Genomic DNA, 21287 nt, shown 5'->3' with positions numbered 1-21287 from the left:
GCTCTTTTTTTTCCTTCAGACATTCTTAAAGGGGGAAAAAGCAACCAGCTGAAATATTCGGAGTTGGCACGTGTGCGTCATAACAGCCCCTTAATATTCCTATGGAACCTTACACTTAGCAAAAGGCCTTCATGTGTGTTACTTTTACTTGAACCTAATTCAGAATAGCCCTGGAAGTTAGGCATCATTATCCCCATTTCACAGCTGGAAACTGAAGTCCAAAGAGACCAGATGGCTCAAGATACCCCAGTCGCAAATAGGGAGGCCAGGGCGGGAAACCAGGTAGCGCCCCATCAGCTTCTCAAAGGATGGCCTTGAGAACTGGCGGCAATCGTAATTTTTCTAGACTTGCCATTCACAGGAGAAAATTGTTAACTAACCTTCACCAGACGGGGCCGCGGATTTATAAGAGCAGTCGCTGGACAGCTGCGTCGGCTACCCCAACTTTCCACCAATCCGCAAACTGCTGGCACGAGGACTTCTTCTTGGCGTCAATAGTGCTTCTGCGCATGTGCGATTCCCTTAAGGGAGGAGGAGCCTTTTCCTTCCTTTCCCTGACTTCCGGACAATACAGGAAGTGGCTCGGAGACGCATGCGCAGTGTCTCCACGGTAATTAGGGCCGTTTCCTCGCCCGGCGTGAGAAGACCTCAGGCTCCCGGGATTCCTGTTCCTTCCACCTCGCTACCGCCTCCTCCGCGCCCGAGCGGGGTCGCAGGCTCCCGAGCTCCTTCCGCTCCCCGCCGCCGGCTTCCCTCCGCGGCGCAACTCTCAGGTAGGCCCCGTGCCGCTTCCCCCCGTTCCCCGCCGCCATGGCGCCGCAGAGGCCGGGTCCTCCCGGGCGAGTGCGGCCCGCCGCGAGGTGCTGGGGCACGAGCAGGACTGTTGGCGAACTCCATTAGTGGCCCCTGGGAGGGACGTCGGGGCTGCAGGGGGCCTTACGGGTCACCTCCGGTCTAAACCCCTCGTTTTTCTCGTGGGGAAACCGAGGTACCGGGAAGGGTCACAGAGTGGATGGCAGCCTCTTTCGCCTCTGCCCTTCCTCGTCACACGTCTGGCTTCTCATCAGACACAAGCCGCCACCTCGTTGACCTTCCCGGACCGTTCTTCTGCGGAAGGCCATCCCCCTTTAGTCTCCCCCATGGTAACCGGTTTCATCTCCTTTGTCGTATTTATCCGTCTCTGAAACTGGTTCTTTGTTTCTGTTTCCTCCGCCAAGTAGTCCAGTATCCACGTGCACACACTGTGCCCGGGCAGGTATCTGTGAAGTGCCAGGCGCTGTGCTGAGGGCCAGGTGTGTTTTGGGGGAGCGTCCAGGTTGCTCTTCGCCGTGGTGGAGCTGGCACTCTCCTGGGGAGGCGACTGACTGCCAACAAGTTCCAGATGGGGACAGGTGCTGTGAAGAAGACGGAGATGCGATGGAGGCTCCAGTATGTTACATTAGGAAGGCAGAGAAGCCTCTGGGAGGGGCCTTCCTTTAAGAAGATGCTTTTAACAGCTTCACTGAATGTCACTTACACACGATAATCCGTTTAAAGTGTACATTTTGATGATTTGGGGAAGTTTAATAGAGTCGTGTAAACATCATCACAGTGCGGTTTTAGACCGTTTCCATCACCCTCAAAAGTTCGCAGGAGGCCCCTTTTGAAGTGGGACCTGAAGATTCAAACTGAGACAGCTGGGGGTTTGGGGGAGGGCGGATCATCCCAGGCTGGAGGAACAGCTGGTAGGAATGCTCCAGGGCTGGGAGGAGCTTGCTTTGTTCACAGGCAGAGAGGAAGCCATCAGAGCTGGGGTGCAGCAAGGAGGGAAGGAGTGCGCGCTTGTCTTCCGAACTTCTAGAGGGTTCTCGGTGTCCTGCACAGCATGTGGCCCGCGTAGGCTGATTAATGCTCGATGGCCCTTGTTCTTCTCCCTTAGTTCATCCCTAATGGCAGAAATGCTCTCTCCCAACTTGATGGTTGAAGAGAGGAACGGACAGGCGTTTCAGGCACTGTGTGTCCAACCTCACTTGGTTTTCGTAACTCTGTGAAGTGGATTTCAGGGTCTGTTTTTACAGATGAGAAAATCCAGGCTAAATAATGTGCCCCAAATCATATATTTAGTTCCTGGACTTGACTGCAGAAGCCCTGTCATTCCTTTGTTTGCTTGTGCAGTTAACTGGTGTTTCAAATACATCTCAAACATTTGAGGCAGACGTGGTCAGCAAGCACCGCGGCCTCGCACGGGGTTGCTTTCTGAGATACTAACGCTTCCATAGGCCTAGTAGGTCTACACTTGATTATTTTTCATAAAGCTCGGGAAATTCAAATACCTCCCCAGAATTTCTCACAGTTTTCCCATTCTGTGTTGTCTTCTTAAGAGACGCTACTCTTGTTATCTCCTGTCACATGAGCTGTATGTTATTGGGCTAGTCACTTTTGTCACTCAGCTGCTAGCCTCCTTGGGGAGAGGTTGCTGATATGGTAGGCTTCTGGGTGTAAAAATTTACTAACCAATGACAGAACTGAAAATGTGGCATCAATGTATGTGAGGCATCAGAGTTATAATACATAGACTTTCTCCTTGGAAGGAAAAAAGGGAAAGTTGTTTATGACCCACTATGCACTAGACACTGCACTTTCTACGTAGATAATCTGATTTGATCCTCAGAGCAACCCTGGAGAAGGTGTTAATATTCTCTATGTGTGCAGAATAGGGAAAATGAGGCTTGGTGAGATTAGGGTCCCAGCTCTGGTGAGTGGCAGAGGCATGGTTCTAACCCAGGAGGGCCTACTAGACTATGGTGCCCAGGATAAAACTCAAAGTGGGGAGATTCTTGCTGGGCAAATGTCGAAAACATAATGCCAAAACTTTTGCTACTTAAGCGGACCAAAATGGATTACTTTTTAAAACTCCTACGATCGCTGCCAGGGTTGGTTGCTTTTCTAAGTAACTTCATGCAGAGATACTGACCTAATCCAGAGTGCGGAAATTAGTACGAAGACAGTGAACTGTCACTAAGTGGGAAGCTGGAAGAATGGGGCCTTCTGCTGGTTTCCAGTTGTGTTCCTGGTGCTCAGCAGCGTGTCTCTAACTGTGTAAAAAGAAATGAGCGAATTTATTTTTTACCTGGTGACTGAAAACTACTCTGCTGTAATGTGTCAGTATTGGTGAATTAATTGTGACAAAGTTAAGAAGGAAACTGGATGTGGGGTGTTTGGGAACAATTCTTTTTTTAAAAAAAAAAATTATTTATTTATTTATTTTTGGCTGCATTGGGTCTTTGTTGCTGTGCGCGGGCTTTCTCTAGTTGCGGCAAGCGGGGGCTACTCTTGGTTGCAGTGCGCGGGCTTCTCATTGCGGTGGCTTCTCTTGTTGCGGAGCATGGGCTCTAGGCACGTGGGCTCAGCAGTTGTGGCTCGAGGGCTCTAGAGCGCAGGCTCAATAGTTGTGGCACACGGGCTTCGTTGCTCCGCGGCCTGTGGGATCTTCCCGGACCAGGGATTGAACCCGTGTCCCCTGCATTGGCAGGAGGCTTCTTAACCACTGCGCCACCGGAGAAGCCCAGGGAACTCTTTTGTCTTAAGAATTTTCCATTAAAAACTATTCTAAAATAGAAAGTTTATTTTTAAAAAGCACTCTGCTTATCGCATATTTAGATGTCTTCAGAAGAGAGAAGCCTGACATCAAGCCATTTATTTATTTACGCTCTATTTCCCTTCCATAACTTAATTATCTTTATCTTGCCTCTCAGTGATGTTTATTACTTAAGAGAGGACCTGTCCTTAACTTTTCCCATTATGTTTTAGGGCCAGGATGAGCCTGTTTGGAGCAGCCTCCGGGTTTGGCACTGGGGGAGCCAGCATGTTTGGCAGCGCCGCCGCAGATAATCACAACCCTATGAAGGTACCACCTAAGGCTTCGTGGGTTCGTAGAGACACTGCAGGGGGCCCCACGCTGGTGACAGCGAGAGAAACCCAGATGGCTTGGGAGCCTCCTTTGGGGGTGAAAACTCTGAAATTTTGTCCAGGCTCCTTTCTCAAATACTGGAGCAGAGAAACTATGTGTCCCCTGGACCAGTGTCCTATTCCCCCTGACATTCCTGATCACTGGAATCACTCGAGATGCCCGTTAAAATTGCACGTTCCTAGGGCCCAGCCCACAACTGTTGACTCAGAATTTCTGTGGCGGAGGGAGGCAGGTGATGCTGTGATCGAGCACTTCGGGGCAGGAGTGACCGGGTGGGCCATGATCTGGGAAATGTGGTTGTGGGCCTGCCTTTGCGAGTGCTGCTTGTAGTCCAGCAGCACCAGTGTTTTCACTGGCTTAGTTACACTCCCCCTTTTTATCAAAGTAAGAAAGGTCTAATTCACTTAGCTCTTGACACAAGGGAAGGCCACCGTGAGGTGCTAGTGAGAAAGAAGGCAATTTTGAATTGAATTGTGATGATGTATACATTTTAACATGGACTTTTTCCACCCCAGGACATTGAAGTAACATCCTCTCCTGATGATAGCATTGGTTGTCTATCTTTTAGCCCACCAACCTTGCCAGGGAACTTCCTTATTGCAGGATCGTGGGCTAACGATGTAAGTGTTCCTTAAACGCATGTTCTCTCTGTCATATCTCTTTGTATGGGCACGGTTAGCTTTTTTTTTTTTTTTTTTTTTTTTCTCCAAGTGAATGAGGCAGAGAGTTCAGGCTTATTCATGGCTTTTTGTAAGCACCGGGTTTACAGTGTGAACCCGTCTGAATGGCAGGCATCCCTTCTTGTGCCGATTTTTGTTAAGAAAGCAGGATCATATGCGTCATTCAAAAATTCCTACTCTGGTTCAGTATCTTGAAGTATATTCCCAGATCTGTAGTATTCGTTGAAAATAAAAGTTGTCCATGACGGTATATACAAATTTCCCTTCTAGGCATCCTGCAAATGTTCTTCAGGTTTATGTTAAAGTTTTTTCACCTTTAGATATAGCATAAATCCTGCACAGACACTATACTTACCAAAAAGAAATCATAGCATACGAAAAGAAAGATAAAAAAACTCTGGTAGAAAAATAGGCGAAGGGTGTTTAGCGGCACTTCACAAAGGAGTGCAAGGGGCCTGCTGGAGTGACCTTGACACACTCAACCGCACTCCTGATCAGATAAACACATAGTGGCTTTGCCACGCTCTTAGATACGGGACCTGGGCCAGTTATCTTCGTTAAGCCTTGTGTCCTGTTTCATGAGATGGAGATGACGGTAAGTTCACAGAGCTTTAGCTGTTGTAGAGATTAATTCAGATAACGCATGTAAAGTACATCATGGGAAATCCTCAAGTCCCAAAATAGTTGAGACACAGGGTACAGACTTAAGGATTTCAGATAAATATCCTCCAGAAGAGCTGTAGCAATTTACACACCTACCAGTAGTACAAGTTTCAGCTTCTCCTTGCTGGCGCCAAGTATTATTCGTTTTATTTTTGTTCATTTGATAGGAAAAAAGTGTCTATAATGTAAATTTATGTTTACCTGATTATGGCTTGGAGCAAAGGGCTTAAAATGCATATAATGTATCATTAATTGGCTGTTTGTGTTAATTTGTTTTATTACTATAGGTTCGATGCTGGGAAGTTCAAGACAGTGGACAGACTATTCCGAAAGCCCAGCAGATGCACACTGGGCCTGTGCTGGATGTCTGCTGGAGTGATGTAAGTTTCATTCAGTTTTTTCATGTTTTCAGAGTGTATATAAATGTACATATGTTTTTATATAACCTGAAACACAAATAGCAAGTATGTATACACATTGTAGAAGTGCTGTTTCTGAATTTAAATATAGTAATTTATCGATACTCATAATGTAGTCAGTTTACTTTAGTCATGTTAACTTTAATCTCTCTGAAAGCTTTTCTTGCATTAAAAAATCCATTAATTTATTGACATATTTCCTTGAGCAAGGGATTAGACAATTTTTTAAAGCCTTTCCTACCTCTACATGTGCCATGAGCTTCTGTTGTTTTAAAATTAGAAATTACTGTACCAGAAAATAAGTCCTAGGGGAAAAATTAATCCTTTTCCATTATTAAACTTCTGAAATATTTCATTTTTTTTGAAGTCTTTTTCCTCCCAAATCCCGAATATCAGCAATGTAAGTAAATGTGTTCAAGTTTATTCAGCTCTGAGCTCTTCTTTCTTTTTCTTTTTGGGGGAGTGGATGGGTGATTGGGGAGTTTAATGAAGGTACCATTTACAAAGAAACCAGCAGGGATGGTGAAGTCACGCACAGCAAGAGCCAAGAGCCGCAGCTGTGGAGGACCCACCCCTCCCTAAAGGAGGAGCCCAGGATTGACAGCCCAGCCTTTCTCTCCTCCCTTCTGCTGAGGGCTGAACCCTGCAGAAGTGAGAAAACAGAGGGGCCTGACTGAGAGTCTGGGCAGCTCTGCTGAGGAAGCTAAGCCTCAAGGTCCCTCCTCAGGCTCATGCAAATTTTTTTCATTAGATGCGATTTGCAAACAGTAAAATTGAACCTTTCTAGTGTATGATTCTGTGAGTTTTGAGAAATGCATAGAGTTGTGGTCAAAATATAGAAGAGATCCATCAGCCCAAGGATATCCTCCTGCCCTTTGTAGTCAAATCCTCCTCAGCCCCCAGTCCCTGGAAACCACTGATGTGTTTTCTGTCCCTGTGGTTCTGCCTTTACTAGAATGTCATAAACAGAAGCGCTTTGAATCGGGCTGTTTTGAGCACACTGCATTTGAGGTCCATCCAGGTGGTTGTGTCTGGCAGTAGTTTGTCTTCCTTATTGCTGAGTAGTAATCCATGGTGTGGATGTATCACTCTTTGTTCACCATCCACCAGCTGAAGGACATTTGGGTTGTTTCCCATTTTTGGTCATTACGAATAATGCTGCTATAAACATTTGTATATTGGATTTTCTGTGAATATTAAGTTTTCATTCCTCTTGCATTAATATCTAATAGTGGGCTTGCTGGGTCATATGTAATATATGTTTAACTTTATGAGAAATATCAAACTTCTCACACCATTTATGTGATCTTACTTAGCTTTCAAATAGGAAATGATTCTACTATTCATAAATATTTTGAGATGGTTAAGGAGCCAGAGTTGCTCCCATTTTAATCATTAGTTCTGACAGCCTTCTCTGAAGCATTTTTGTTACCTGTAAAATGTATTTCTGACATGTCTGATTGGGTTATTATGAGACTAATAATAGTTTTAATTTATCTGTAGAAAAACAGCAACTTGAATCGATTTTAATATTTCTAATTTATTTTGCCTGTCTTTCTTAACTGACCAGTTAACAGATCAGAATTGTAAGTTTCTTATCAAGTGTGGTAAGAAATAGAATTAACTGACACCGGAATTCTGTTGCTCAGATGGTACTGAGCAGGCTGTTGGCTTTTCCAGAGATGTGTACCGCCTATTTCCTTTCTCCATCGCCATTAGAGTTGTGCGCTATCTAGTAGAGGCATCGAGACATAGACATGAAGAGTTCCATTTCAGTGAGCTGAGTTCTGAGAGAGGCAGGATGCACTGTGCTGGGTGGACAGAACCCAGAAGGCAGCTGTAAAGTTTGGGAAGGGGGCTGTGAATGCTCCACAGAAGAGGCAAGAACTAAGCTGAATCTTAAAAGTAAACCATTTGCTTATATAGCTTTAGAGCATTGTCTCATCCATTCCAGGCCTGGGTTCAAATTTCAGCTATATCTCCACTTTTTGACTTTGCCAAGTTATTTAATCTCTGTGAGTATGTTTTTTCACTTATAAGATGACGGTAATAATAGTTTTACGACAGGTAATAACATTATTTAGTTCAAATAATTGTCAGGCACCTATTGTATGCTAAGCACTTGGGATATAGTGGAAGTCAGAGTAGGCGAGGTAGGCAAATCCTGTGCTTATGGAACTCATGGTCTCTTAAGACAGACGTAGAGGAACAGAGAAGGATTTCAGGTAGTGGAAATCAGTGACAGCTAGATTCAGCCACGTAAAGACTAGCGGGGCACCTGTGGGAAGGGGTTAAGAGACTTGTTTGAGGGAATATAGGGGGTGAAAGGCTGAGCCCAGACCTGGACCTTCCTGGCTTCAGAGCCCATGCACTTAACAGCCTCCCTCACAGGGGCTTACAGGAATAGGAGCTAGCCTGGGAGAGGAAGGCATGTGTGGAAAGGCACAGAAGCACAGAAGAGCCACAGTTAACGCTTGAGGCATAAAAGCCACCACTTGGTGAGGGTGATTCTCTGGCAGTCTGAGGACGGTCGGTCTGGCCACAGCAGGTGGACCTGAGAGGAGCTGAGTCGAGAGCACTTGGGAGTCTCGTTTCTGTGCCCCAGCCATTCGATAGACTGGCCTCTGTCGCAGTATGTCCACTGGGGCCTAGCATCCTGCAGCTGGTAGGATTGGCATTTTATGAGATTAAGGGGCCAGTGTTTCACTCAGCCTCGGGGCATCCCGCTCCATACATCAGCATCTTTCCAAGGATTTGTGGAGTTGCCCTCATAGCTTCATTAATAGAGAAGGTTTTCTCTCTTCTTTCACATGGGGAACTGGCGACTTCAAATGGGAAGAAGTTTTTGCTAGGGGAAGATAGTGGTAAATCTTTGAGCTCTGGAACCAGAAATGAAGTACTGTAGGGCAGGGGTCAGCAAATTATGGCCCATGGGCCAGATCTGACCCATTACCAGTTTTTGTGAATAACCTTTTCTTGAAACACAGCCACATCATTCATTTACATAATGTGTATGGCTGCTTTCAAGCTACAACAAGAGTTAAGGAGTTGCAACAGAGAACTTTTGACCTGCAAAGACTAAAATATTTACTGTATGGCCCTTTAAAAAAAAAATTTGTTGACAGCTGGTCTAGAATTTTCAACTCAGTACTTCTTGTTTTTAAATTACCTGTGCTTCATGTTGACTAACCTACTTTATGAATTCTGTATGTGAGTATTTTAAAACCACTATACAGTGACTGCCAATTTTTTAAGCTATTCTGTAGTTTACATTGGACCAGTGACTATCATAAATTAGTGTAGTTTTATTGCATGCACTTTCGAATGCTATGAGATACTGAGCTGAAAAGTAACCATGATTGTACGTGTGGTACAGAGCGGGAATGGGGGCGTGGAAAGAGATACAGTAGATGTGGCAGAGTGTCGACAGTTGGTGAATCTAGGTGGTAGGTTTATGTGTATTCATTGTATTATTCTTGGCAACTTTTGTGAAGGCTTGAAATTGATGAAAATAAGAAAAAAATTTTGAAGTGGCTCCTGGTAGGTAATACACATCGGTAGAGGATGTACAAAGGCTGCTCCTGGAGGACATGCCAGTGGCCGTGGCTGCCTCTGAGCGGCGAGCTGGGCTCAGGAGAGACTTCGTTTTCACTCTGTAATTCTAAATGCTGTTCAAGTTTTTTTAACCTTTCTACATATTATCTCTTAGAAAAAATTAACAATTAAAAAGAGCAGAAAGTGTGTTTTGTATATGATACTGTAGCTTGCAATACTCTGGCCCGCAAATAATTGGAAAAATTAAAATTGCAAAATAAAACCTGCCTTGATATGTTCAGTCTGATATCTAGATGTTCATATAGAGGTTTTATTTTTCTTAGACTGTCCCATTTTTTCTTTTTTCTTTTAGGATGGGAGCAAAGTATTTACGGCATCATGTGATAAAACTGCCAAAATGTGGGACCTCAACAGTAACCAGGCGATACAGATAGCACAGGTAGTAAAAACATACCCTCTGTAGGAAGGCTGGGCAAGGCTGGTGCCCAGGGTTGCGATGATTCCTTAATTACAATAATTCTCTGTTATAGGAAAGATGCAGTTTGACCATTCCAAATCGATTAGATTTAAATATACCAGAAACCTCTGTAGCACAAAAATGACACCAATTTTGTACACATTCTCGTTTTAACTAGTGTTTCATAAATTGTTCTGTCATGGGTCTTCTGCAGTGTGTGGGTGGGGGGTGCGTAATAAGGAGCTGGTGACATTAAAACCTGTAAATGGTACAGCTCACCCTCAACATTCTGACACCCGTGTGCAGCTTGCCTTGTACCGACTGCATTTGGTCACCCATTCATTCGACAAGTCTGTATTGAATGAATGCCTGTGGTACTCCAGGCACTGTCCTTAGGAGTAGAGATACAGCAGTGAGTAAGAGGGACCCTTCCACATGCCAGGAGCTTTTACAGTCTGCTCGGGACAGCAGGCAGGTTCTGTGTGAAGACTGCTAAGAAAAGCAGAAATGAGGAAAATGAGAGAACCTGGAACCAGAGGGTCTGGCCTGGTGAGGAAGAGCCTCTTGGCACTGAGACGTTTTTAGGAAGGTGTTGCGTACTGTGAGATCGCAGTACTGTGTGCTAGAAGCGTCTCCTCAATCTCTTGATGCGTGTCATCTAAGTGATACAACTGTGGTGGAGTTCCCTATGAGTTATTCCTGAATATCTCCCCCTTTCACTCTCACATGCTAGTTAATTATGGTTAAAATCAAATTAAATTTTGTTAGAATGGACGGTAGAGACATGCGCTTGATGTTACATTGAATGTTTTGGTCATGGGGAAGAGCTGAACTATCCTTTGGTTTTTGTTTGGTATGACCTCAATATTTAAGGTTCCTTCTCCTTGAATTTCCAGAACCAAAGCTGTGTAGCATATTATTACATTCACCTTGGTGTATTTTGGTTTTATCTTGAAAGCACGATGCTCCTGTTAAAACTATACATTGGATCAAAGCACCAAACTACAGCTGTGTGATGACCGGGAGCTGGGATAAGACTTTGAAGGTATAATATACTGTTGAGGGACTGCATGGCCTGACCAAGATTGGCATTTATTTTATTATTATTTTTTAAATTAATTAATTAATTATATTTTTGGCTGCGTTGGGCCTTCGTTGCTGCGCGGGGGCTACTCTTCGTTGCGGTGCGTGGGCTTCTCATTGCGGTGGCTTCTTCTGTGGCGGACCACAGGCTTCGGTAGTTGTGGCACACGAGCTCAGTAGTTGTGGCTCGCGGGCCCTGGAGCTCAGGCTCAGTAGTTGTGGCGCACGGGCTTAGTTGCTCCGTGGCATGTGGGATCTTCCTGGACCAGGGATTGAACCCGTGTCCCCTGCATTGGCAGGTGGATTCTTAACCACTGTGCCACCAGGGAAGCCCGACATTTATTCTTGCACTATTTGGACTTTAGCTCTGAATAGTCACTTATTGGGTTTTTGTGGGTTTTTTTTTTTTTTTTTTTTTTGTCTTCTAGTTTTGGGATACACGATCATCAAATCCTATGATGGTTTTACAACTCCCTGAAAGGTGTTACTGTGCTGACATGGTAAGGAGTTTTTAACTTAATAATAATTACTTCCTTTAAAAAAAAAAAAAAAGGCACTTCTTATGATATCTTGCAATTAGAGGGTAATGTAAAAACCCTTCAAACTTTAACAATAGATGTGGGATGTAGTTTGGATTGCCTCAGTCATCTTAAATCTGTAGATTTTTGTGCTGCATATGTTCTAGAATTACAGAAAACTAGATGTCGCATGTTTTTAGTCACTTGTATGAACATACGCAGATATCCACATGCCATGCTGTCCCCAGAATGACGTGCACTGTGTGGCTGTAGGAAGACTGGCAGTAACTTTGTGGTGTGGTGCTAGAGCTTTGGTGACTGTCTCTGAGTGAGCGGGCTAGAAAGTAAAGAACTTTCTCTGTTGGTTTAGCAATAAGTTGAAGTTTTATACCAACTGCCCCAGTAATTCCACTTTTAGGAATTTATCATGAGAAAAGTAAAGATGCAAATGTTTTTTGTTCTCTATAATATAGTAAAACATGGGAAGTGACCCAGTGGGCCAACAAGACAGACATGGTTAAGTGAACCCTGTGGTGGGTTCATTTGAGGGAATGTTAGATACGTGGCCACTGCTAGTGTTCTCTGGAAAATGTGTGGGGCGGTGCTCACTAAACATGCTTTGAGTAAAGGATCAGCATTATACAGAAACATACATATACACACCTGTATAATGTTCAGGAAAAAAGACGGGGGTTAACATACCATAATGCTAATAACAACAGTTATCATTTGATGGGGTGATAGAGGTGATGTTCATTTCTTCTCTATTTCTCAGTACATTTTCTAAATGTATATTTTGTAGTTTTAAAAAACGAGTCTTTTAAAAAGATATGAATGTTCTACTTTCAAATACGATTTCTCTAGGTTACCTTGAAATGTGATAATATCATTGAACTGTTAAACTTGAAAAAAAATTCAGACTGACTTTTTGCGACTCTAAAAAAAATTGATCTAATACTTTGGTATAAAAAAGAGTACAGTCCACTTTAAGCAGGTCTCTGCTTTCCTCTGTTTCCCAGATATATCCTATGGCTGTGGTGGCAACTGCAGAGAGGGGACTGATAGTCTATCAGTTAGAGAATCAACCTTCTGAATTCAGAAGGATAGAATCTCCGCTGAAACATCAGGTGAGTCACAAGTCAAATCAAGAAGCTCGTGTTTAGCACTTGTCGCAGGCAATCTGGCCATGTGGCCACATATGGAAATCGTTGTACTTTCAGACATTCAAAAGGGGTGAATTTAAGGATATAAACACACATATTTAGTGAGTAAATGCCATCTTCTGCAAACACCCCCGGGGTCGCTGCATGCTGCTGAACGGGTGCACACCCTGGTGGATTGGTTCCGTTGTGAACACAGCTTCCGTCTTTAGCTTGGTCTTCACCTGCCACGGATTCTTAGATCTCCTTCACACTCTTCAGACCCCTGGACACTCCCTCCGAGAACAGAGAAGCTGATGGTTGGGAACTTCCCCATCTTCCTCCTGCTGCATCTAGAACTCTGGCTACACCTGCATCTTCCCTGCCTTTTCCCAGCTGTTAGGTGAGCCTTCTCAGGAGCCTTAGGTTGTCAACCACCTGCCTCTCTCCTGTGTCTCATCTCCCCTCTTCCTGTACTTCATTGGCACTGAACCAGGCTCAAGTCCAATCCTAGGAAACAAGCCTCTTCTGACCCCCACATCCTCTGCCACCTCTGTCCCTTTTCCCCTTTGAAGTCAAGTAAGTGTCTTACGTGAGCTTCCTTGGTTCCCTTACCTCCCACTCATCACTCACCCTCCTTTGAGACTTCTGCCCCCATTACTCCACTGAAGCTGTTTCTGGCCTGGCCACTGATGGCTTTCTAATGAGTAGCTCCAGTGGATACTCAAAACCGTCATCTTACCGTGGCCACAGCATTCGCTGCTGTTCTTATTACATGTTCGTAAAACTCTGTCCTTGGTTTCTGTAATGCCAGCCTCTTACGTCCTGCCTCTCTGGTTGCTGCTTGGTCTTCCTCGCTGGTTCTTGCTGCATGTTGAGGTTCCCCAGGCGTCTGCCCTTGGCCACTGCCTTCTCCACATCTGCCGGCCGTTGCTGTTGCTTAGGTACGCCTTATGGGCTGGAGACCTGGATCCCCAGCAGGCCTTGCCTCTGTGCTCCTGACAAGGACACCCACAGTCTGACAGCTCCTTTGCAGCCTCCTCATGTTGCAGCCCAAGAGCATCCCGTGCCAAACCCAGGACCACTTTCTGCAGATCATGTTACCTCTTCTCAGGATCCTCCCTGATTATTCTCCCCAGGCTGTATATATATAGATATGTGTGTGTGTCTTAATATATACGTACGTGTAGATTTAACTCATCTTGTTTTTTGGACCAGAGTGTAGACTCGGTGAGAGCAGGGATTTTGTGTTTGTCGCTGCCTCATTCCTGGCCCCTGGAGCCAGGCCCGAATAGAAGGCATTCTGTGTTGGCCGAGTGAGCAGTCTTCACCTGCCCCTCCCCACCACCCAGCCTGCTCCTCCCCGTGTGCTCTGCATCTCACCAGATGGGACCCCCGCCCCTTAGTTGTGTCTAAGCCAGAAATCAGGAGCGTCCTTGGTCCCCTCTCCCTCCTTTCCTCCTCTCCCATCTCATCAACCACCCAGCTCACTTCTACCCTGCATGTGGTTTCAAATCTGTTCATTTCTGTTCTTCCCTCCGTCCACATTTAATGCACCTCTTCTTGAATGACAATAAGAATGTGGATCTGTGCTCCTTTGCCCCCGGAGGCTGGGCCGTGGGCTGTTTCTGTGGGATCTTCTGTGGAGTCCAGGAAACCCTCCTTTGGGCCCTCAAACTCAGTGTTGGATCGAGTGCAGTGTCTGACTCTTGCATAGCTTATTCACGGTTTAGAAAGTTCTGGCCGCGTCCACTGTGTGCCTGACCCTTGGTCCCCCGTGCTCCACAGGCAGGCACTACTTCCCTTTTCCAGTTGGGGACGCAGAGGCTCTGGAACGTTGGGTGACTTGCTGGAGGGCACTCGCCTAGTCAGTGGTGGGCTGTGAATCAAAGTGACATGTTCTCCCGACGCACCAGGGGCCCAGCACCAGAATCGGACCCGGTGGGGCCCTGAGGGCCACGTGCCCCGCTGCAGTGACAGCAGGGCCTTCAGGGTGGCAGAGGGAGGACGGTGTCTGGGTGGAAGCACTGGGTCCGAGGTTCATTCTTAACATCGTGTGGCTGAGTAAAAAGAAAACAATGCTTACTGGAGGAATAGAAATCGCCTTCTCTACCATGTTTAGAAATTCTGTTTCTGGTTCTTTCAAAACCCAAAAATGGGGTAAGAGCTGTTTACGGTCACATTGGTTATGGAATGTTACAGCTTATGTTGTGATGATATACCTTTTTCCCCCCAACTGTAGCATCGATGTGTGGCTATTTTTAAAGACAAACAGAACAAGCCGACAGGTTTTGCCCTGGGAAGCATTGAGGGCAGAGTTGCCATTCACTACATCAACCCCCCAAATCCGTAAGTGAGGCCTGATCAGCTTGAAGATTTTCACTTGAGGCTTTTTTTAAAAAAGGAGAGCTAAGTTGGGCCTTTGTTTTTCAGAGCCAAGGATAACTTCACCTTTAAATGTCATCGATCTAACGGGACCAACACTTCAGCTCCTCAGGACATTTACGCGGTACGTTTTTAGGAACTGTAACCCTGAGAGTTTGTCTAGAAACTAGACTTGGAGGCGGGCAGCTGAATCATTATGGGGTCGGAAAAGATCGCTGTCACTGTGTGTGTTCGCGTGCAGAGGTAAATGGCTTACGTGAGAGGTTTCAGTTTTCTGTTTTTATGAACGTGTTGACCGTCTTCGTTCTCTCTGTTTCTGAATGCAGGCTTAGGAGTTTTGGGGAGCGACTTCCACCTCTATGAGTGCTGGTAGACAGTTGATACACTTAGGTAAAACCGAGAAATTGCTGTTTGCTGAAAAAGAAAAAGGCATTTTCCTGAGGTTCGCTCCTTGGTGTCACTAGCTTACATACTTATTAACCTCTGCTGACTCGTGTTTTGAGCAAGAGACGAGATTCAGTCCTGGGCTGCCGATTGGTTCAGGAAGTGGGGCTAGTTTCTCCTGTCATCAGCGGGCCGCCAGCTCTGCTGAACTGAGGGTCTGTTCCATTTTGTGTCCTGACTGAACCAGGAAGTCTGCATTGGCGGAAACCTGATTTCTCCCCCCTCCTCTGCCTCTGCTTCTGCTTCTCATTGTGCATCTCCATCATTTGTAGGTAAATGGAATTGCGTTCCATCCTGTCCATGGCACCCTTGCAACTGTGGGATCTGATGGTAGATTCAGCTTTTGGGACAAAGATGCCAGAACAAAACTAAAAACTTCGGAACAGTTAGATCAACCGATATCGGCTTGCTGCTTCAATCACAATGGAAACATATTTGCATATGCTTCCAGCTACGACTGGTCAAAGGTGAGAATTCCCAAACCTGCGTTGGGCCCCTTCGGGCAGCAGAGCCAGGCTCTGGAGTCGGAAGGCCTGGGCTTGAGTCGCGAGGCCTCCACAGACATGCTGTGTGTCTGCAAATGGCATGTCACCGTCACCTGACCGCAAAGGGAACAGCAGGGCCTCCCTCTCATCCTTTCTCTGAGAACGTGCCCACGTCAAGTGTTTGGTCACTGTAAACCCAGCGGCCGCCACTCGGGGGGGTCCAAGTCATCCGGTGATGCCAGGGGTTGTTGGGCGAGAGTGAAGAGGGCTCAGCAAGGCCGTGGGGCTTCCACCAGAGGCTTTGGCTCTTTGCTTGTTTGCTGTGTGGGGAGGAGGGAAGTTAGGGACTGACGGTCCTGGCTGTGTTTTGGGGTCATCCCAGTGTGATGGTAAAGAGAGCAGACCTGGGGACTTGGGTTCCAGAGCCGTGCTGCCTTTCTTGTTCACATCCACACGTGTCTGTCTTCACTGGCCCTGCCCCCCTCCCTTCCCCGAGACACACACAGCACACAACTCGCTCTGTCTCTCTCTCTGTCTCTCTCTGTCTCTCTGTCTCTGTCTCTGTCTCTGTCTCTGTCTCTCTCTCTCTCTCTCTCTCTCTCATGACTTCGTTCTTCTCTACCTGTCCCCTGTCTCGTTCCCCCGTCTGTAGGCACACACTTCGGCTCTTGTAAAACAAGCGTTAAGAGGCCTGCTTTCCCTTCTGTTAAACTTGTCCAGAGTGGTGACCCCCCGCCCTCTTTGTTCCCCCACCTATGTCTCCTCCTCAGTTTCCTGGACTGTAGTCAGGTTCTTGCTGCCTTAGTTCTTGTGCAGTGCGGAAGCTTCCTTGCTGTCTGTGCTGGGCACCCGTCCATCCCTTCCTCTTCCTTCACAAAGCCCTCCCCTTGGCTTCTCTGACCTTTCTGTTGTCTGTTGTACTCCTGCTCCTGACTGCCCCTTGCCATCTCTGGTGGCTTCTGCTTTCTGCCCACCTCTTGTACGCAGGCCTTTTTCTGTGGTTCTCCTTCGGGTCCTCCAGGCGCGTCTGCATTCACGAAGCAGCAGCTCTTCCAGCCTAAGCTGGTGACTCTTCCATGTCTAACTTGGCTCCTGAGCTCGCTCCCCACTTCTTCCGCTGTCCCAGTCCCAACGGGATGTCCGCCCCTGGCTACCCCCTAAGCACCTTAACCTAGGAGATCAAAATCCGGTGGATTCCACCCCCCTGCTTTACCCTCCCGCTTGCTGCTTCTCCTGTGTTTGTTCCTCTTTGAGGCAAACACCTCCTAGTCAGTGGGGTGTCGGTCTTGGAGTCGCCTTTGGTTCTCTTTCTCAGAAGAGCTGGGCAGTCACGGAGCTCTGTCCACTTCACCTGTGGTACATCTTGCCTACTCAGCGCATTGTTGTGATGCCTTCTCAGGCCTGTGGGAGGCGCACTCTCTCTGAACATTTGCTTCTGTGAGCTGTGTAGCTGCCTTATTTTTCCAGCAACTTTACTGAGTTGTAATTGAAAGGCAGTAAATTGCACACATTTAAAGTGTAGTTTGATCAGTTTCAGTATCTGTGTATATACCTAGGAAACCTTCACCACAGTCAAGATAACATACATTTTTATCTCCCCCAAAAGTTTCTCTGTGTATCATTGTAATGTTTTCCTTCATGCACACATTGATCAGCTTTTTGTCATTATAGGTGAATTTGCGTTTTCTAGAATTTTATATAGGTGGCCTCATATACTGTGTACTCTTTTTTGCTGTTGTGTCACTAGTTTGTTTTTAACTGTTGAGTAGTATTTCATGGTGTCTGGATGTATCACAGTTTGTTTATCCATTCACCTGTGGAAGCCATGCACTCAATTATGCAGAGTGTGCTTTTTTGGTTCTGCCTGGCTGGGGTTGGACCCAGATTGTGGCCTGAGGCCTCAGTTTCCCTGTGGGCCTCTTCGATGGATCTCCTCTTCTTCACCTGCTCAGCCTGCAGCTGCATTAAAACTCCATGTTTACCTCACATCACACTCATGGCTCTGTGTGTTTCAGGAGTTGAAAAAATAATTGTAAATTGAAAGCAGTGCAAAATCAAAGCTCATCGCTTTGAATGCCACTCAGAATTAATTCATCTGAGCGATTAATGTCAACTTAACCATGGAACACTTAAATTATCTTTTTTTTTTTTAAAGTAAAGTTTATATAAATTATAATCTTTTAACTTAAAAAAAAAGTTGCTTACGAGTCTTCCATTTTTCTTAGTTGAAGGACAGTTATCCCCACATATGATTAATATAATTAGCTTGTTGCTTGAGCGTAACTGTTCCGAAAAGCTGCACTTCGTGTATTACGATGAGACGTAATGGTCATTGGGTGAGCAGAACTTCTAGAACTATCTTGGCGTAACTGTTAAGGAGGGAGAATAAAGCATATCATTGCACTGCAGGCGGCAGAACGCATCCAGAGGCGCTTCCCACCTCCCTGTTCCAGGCCTTTTGGTTACCTCGGGTTTCCACTCATCTGTCTTACCCCCACCACTCTGCTGTCTTCCCGAAACATAAGTCCTGTCATTGTCACTTAGCTTTGTGGCTGCCATTCCTTTTCCCTGTGGGACAGTTTTCACAGGCCTCGGCTTGTTCCCAGCCCTTCCTAGCCTGGCCTGAGCTGGGTGCTTCCGACTCCCCCAGTGTCACACAGCCCCCCCCACCTCCTCAGCACAGGCGCAAGCAGACACGCTGACACCTGCACTTCACCTCCCTCCGCGTCTGGGATGGCGCATCCTGGGACTTGCCCCGCTCCCTGTGACGTCACAGGCCGGAAGTCTCCTGTGCCGAGAAACCTCCAGCTCATCCTCCGCCATCCTCCCCTCCCCAGGCTGTGCTCACTGAGGGGGAGTCATCTTGGCATTAAAGCGGTGGAAGGTTGACAAAAGTCTCAGTGCTGCAAAGATAAATATGTAGACGATCATCCTTCTAAGGGGCACATTGAAGGCATTTCCTCCAAGTCCTTAACCTTTACTCTGAGGATTAAAGTGTTTGTTTAACGTTTGACTTTTATTTCTCTCCATTTACCTGTTTTACTCCTCCAGAGAGATTACACATCATGCATGGAGCACAGGACTTGGCATGTTAAAAAGTGCCCACAAAATGCTAACCTGATTTTTAATCAATTTTTAAGGTACTGTTTTTTTTCCCCTTTAGGGACATGAATTTTATAACCCCCAAAAGAAAAATTACATTTTCCTACGTAACGCAGCCGAAGAGCTAAAGCCCAGGAATAAGAAGTAGTGGCTGGAGACGTGTGGGTTGTCCAGAGTTGTCTTCTCTCCACTCTGCCTCGTCTCTGTACGAATTTGGGTCCCAGCTTTCGGTGGGTTGTCAGCCATGGATATGGATTTCAACCCCTGGAGAAAGCGATGTCATTGTTCAGCAGTCAGGAGCCTGGCGGCCGCGGTGACTCTCCGTCTCTCCATTCCACTGCCGGTTACAGGTTTCGTCTGTAACTCTAAGGGGATTAACATTATTATAGAAGTTCTTAGATTCATGTGGGCAACTGCCAGGTATTTTGCAGTGCTTCGTTCAGCAGTGTATGTATTAGAGAACATTGGGAAACATCCTACGAGCCCTGTACTGTATTTTGCAATAAAATATTTAGAAGATTGTCTACTAAGCTCCCTTTGTCCGTCTCTCCCCTTGCCCACCCCGTAAGCTCTGAAGTGGTTGCCCTGCTCAGCATCATCATTGGGTTTTGATGTGTGATTGCAGATGCCCTGTGGGAAATGCAGAAATTGTGCCCCTTAGGAGAGAGGAAATCCTGAGCTGGGAGTGTTTCTGCTATGTGGATTGTCTAGCAGCAGTCTCTCCAAGCATTGTTGGGCAGAGTTTGAATGTGTTTTTCTTTTGCTTCCTTCATTCCTGTCTTGGACATTCCAGTGCTTTTCAGTTCTGCAGGGCAGATGTCCTGGTGACTGGAACAGGGGTGTTCCTGTTCTGAGTGACAGGCCTTTGTGGGCAAAGCCCAAGTGGGGGATGCATGTGTGGCCTTCAAGTTAGAACCCAAGTACCCTGCATGGGAAGTACTTGGAGCTGGTGCCCCCAGTAGCCATAGGTTTGGGGTGTTGCTTTTTTATTTCATGTAGTTCAAACTTCCTGATGGGTAAGTATCTGAAATGGGAGTCTGTTGTGTTTTTACCCTGCACTCCCACGTGCTTTCTCTGCTCCACTCTGTGGGGCTGGTGTGTAAACTAACTTCCTGAGTGTGGAGCTCTGGTATCGATAATACTGTAAGACATGTTTGCCTACTCTTAAAAGACAAAGTTTTCTACTGAAAGACATGGCCAGCGCTCAATGGTTTAAATTCTTTGGTAGTCAGATCACAGATGAATTCAGACCGTTAACTCTCCGGTTCTTTTGGTCTGAAAAGTTTGTTTGGGGTTGGTTATTTTTTTCTTTTATTTTTTTGAGAGAGAAGGAAAGGCAAGTGCACTAGAAAAGTCTTAATATTCAGGTTAACTGTTTACAGCTCACTTTTTCCTTCCCTTTATGAATCAGCCCCGCAGCTCTGCGATCTGTGTGTATCGGCAGATACGGCGAGTAGGAAAGATTGCCGCCGTGAGGAGAGCCGAGCTCTAGCCAAGCTCAGGCTATTTCAGTAGCTGACGTTCGTTGGAGGGGAGAATAGATGGATCACTTTTAGTTTAGCCGCGGTTTTGTTACTCTTTTTTTTACAAGCTAGTGGCTGGCTATGGTTGAAAATGACCACAAAACAGTGAATCTTAAGTCATGAGCCTTTTAGAGTGTTCTTTTCCAAGACTGGGCCTTGTCACATCACCAAGGGGATAGTTTTTCTGATTGGCAAATTTAAAACCTTTGCTTAAGTCCGGGGTTGGACTTGGGGCTGCCAGAAACCAGGAGTAAAGTAAGCTCCCTGCTGGGAGACGGGCTCAGTTCTCTGTCGGCCTAGAACCCAGAACATAAAAGTCTGCTGTATTTTTTCTAATGATGAACCTGTAAATATTTGTTGAAGTCATTAAACTTCTTAAGATACTTGTTCTCATGTTTCCTAAAAGGTATGTGAAGTCTGAGGAACTCTCCATCTTCAACATCCTCATCCCTGTAGGCACCAGTACTGTATGCTGCATACAGTAGGTGGTCAATAGGTAGTCATAAATTTGGTGGCATCTTCTAGTTTGGAAAGATACAAGTGTAATCTTGACTGTGCTTTAATAAGTGTCAAGTCATTCTGCCATTAAAAATTTACACCCAGTTAAAAATAGGGTTCCTGCTTTTGCTGAAGGTGGAATATGTAAACCTCATGGAGGAGACAAGTTTTGTTTTCACTTATTTTTTTCCCAACATTTTTAAGGAAAACTTTCAGACATACAGAGGACTTGGAGATTTATAGTGACCATATTTCTACCACCTAGATTCTACAGTTAACATTTTGCTTCCATTCAGTTTTCCACTTGGTTTTATTAGGCTTCTTCTCATCCCTATTTATAACATAACTTTCTTGGTTAACTGTGGACATGATCATATTAAGATGCTG

At 45.8% G+C, this 21287-nt stretch overlaps 1 protein-coding gene across 1 annotated transcript; it reads left to right on the top strand.

The window, feature by feature from the left end:
- Positions 1–589: 589 nt before the first annotated feature.
- Positions 590–19405, top strand: RAE1 (ribonucleic acid export 1). The gene is made up of 12 exons (XM_081257178.1): positions 590–773; positions 3790–3886; positions 4465–4569; positions 5580–5672; positions 9619–9705; positions 10682–10768; positions 11235–11306; positions 12344–12451; positions 14706–14812; positions 14897–14972; positions 15565–15759; positions 18941–19405. Exons 2-12 carry the CDS (start codon positions 3797–3799, stop codon positions 19025–19027), a joined length of 1107 nt encoding a protein of 368 aa, XP_081113304.1. The 5' UTR covers positions 590–773; positions 3790–3796; the 3' UTR covers positions 19028–19405.
- The last annotated feature ends 1882 nt before the right edge of the window (positions 19406–21287 follow it).

Source organism: Mesoplodon bidens, assembly GCF_964165515.1.
Source record: "Mesoplodon bidens genome assembly, chromosome: 15".
In the NCBI taxonomy this organism is placed as follows: Eukaryota; Metazoa; Chordata; class Mammalia; order Artiodactyla; family Ziphiidae; genus Mesoplodon; species Mesoplodon bidens.
This window is presented reverse-complemented; position numbering and strand designations above follow the sequence as displayed.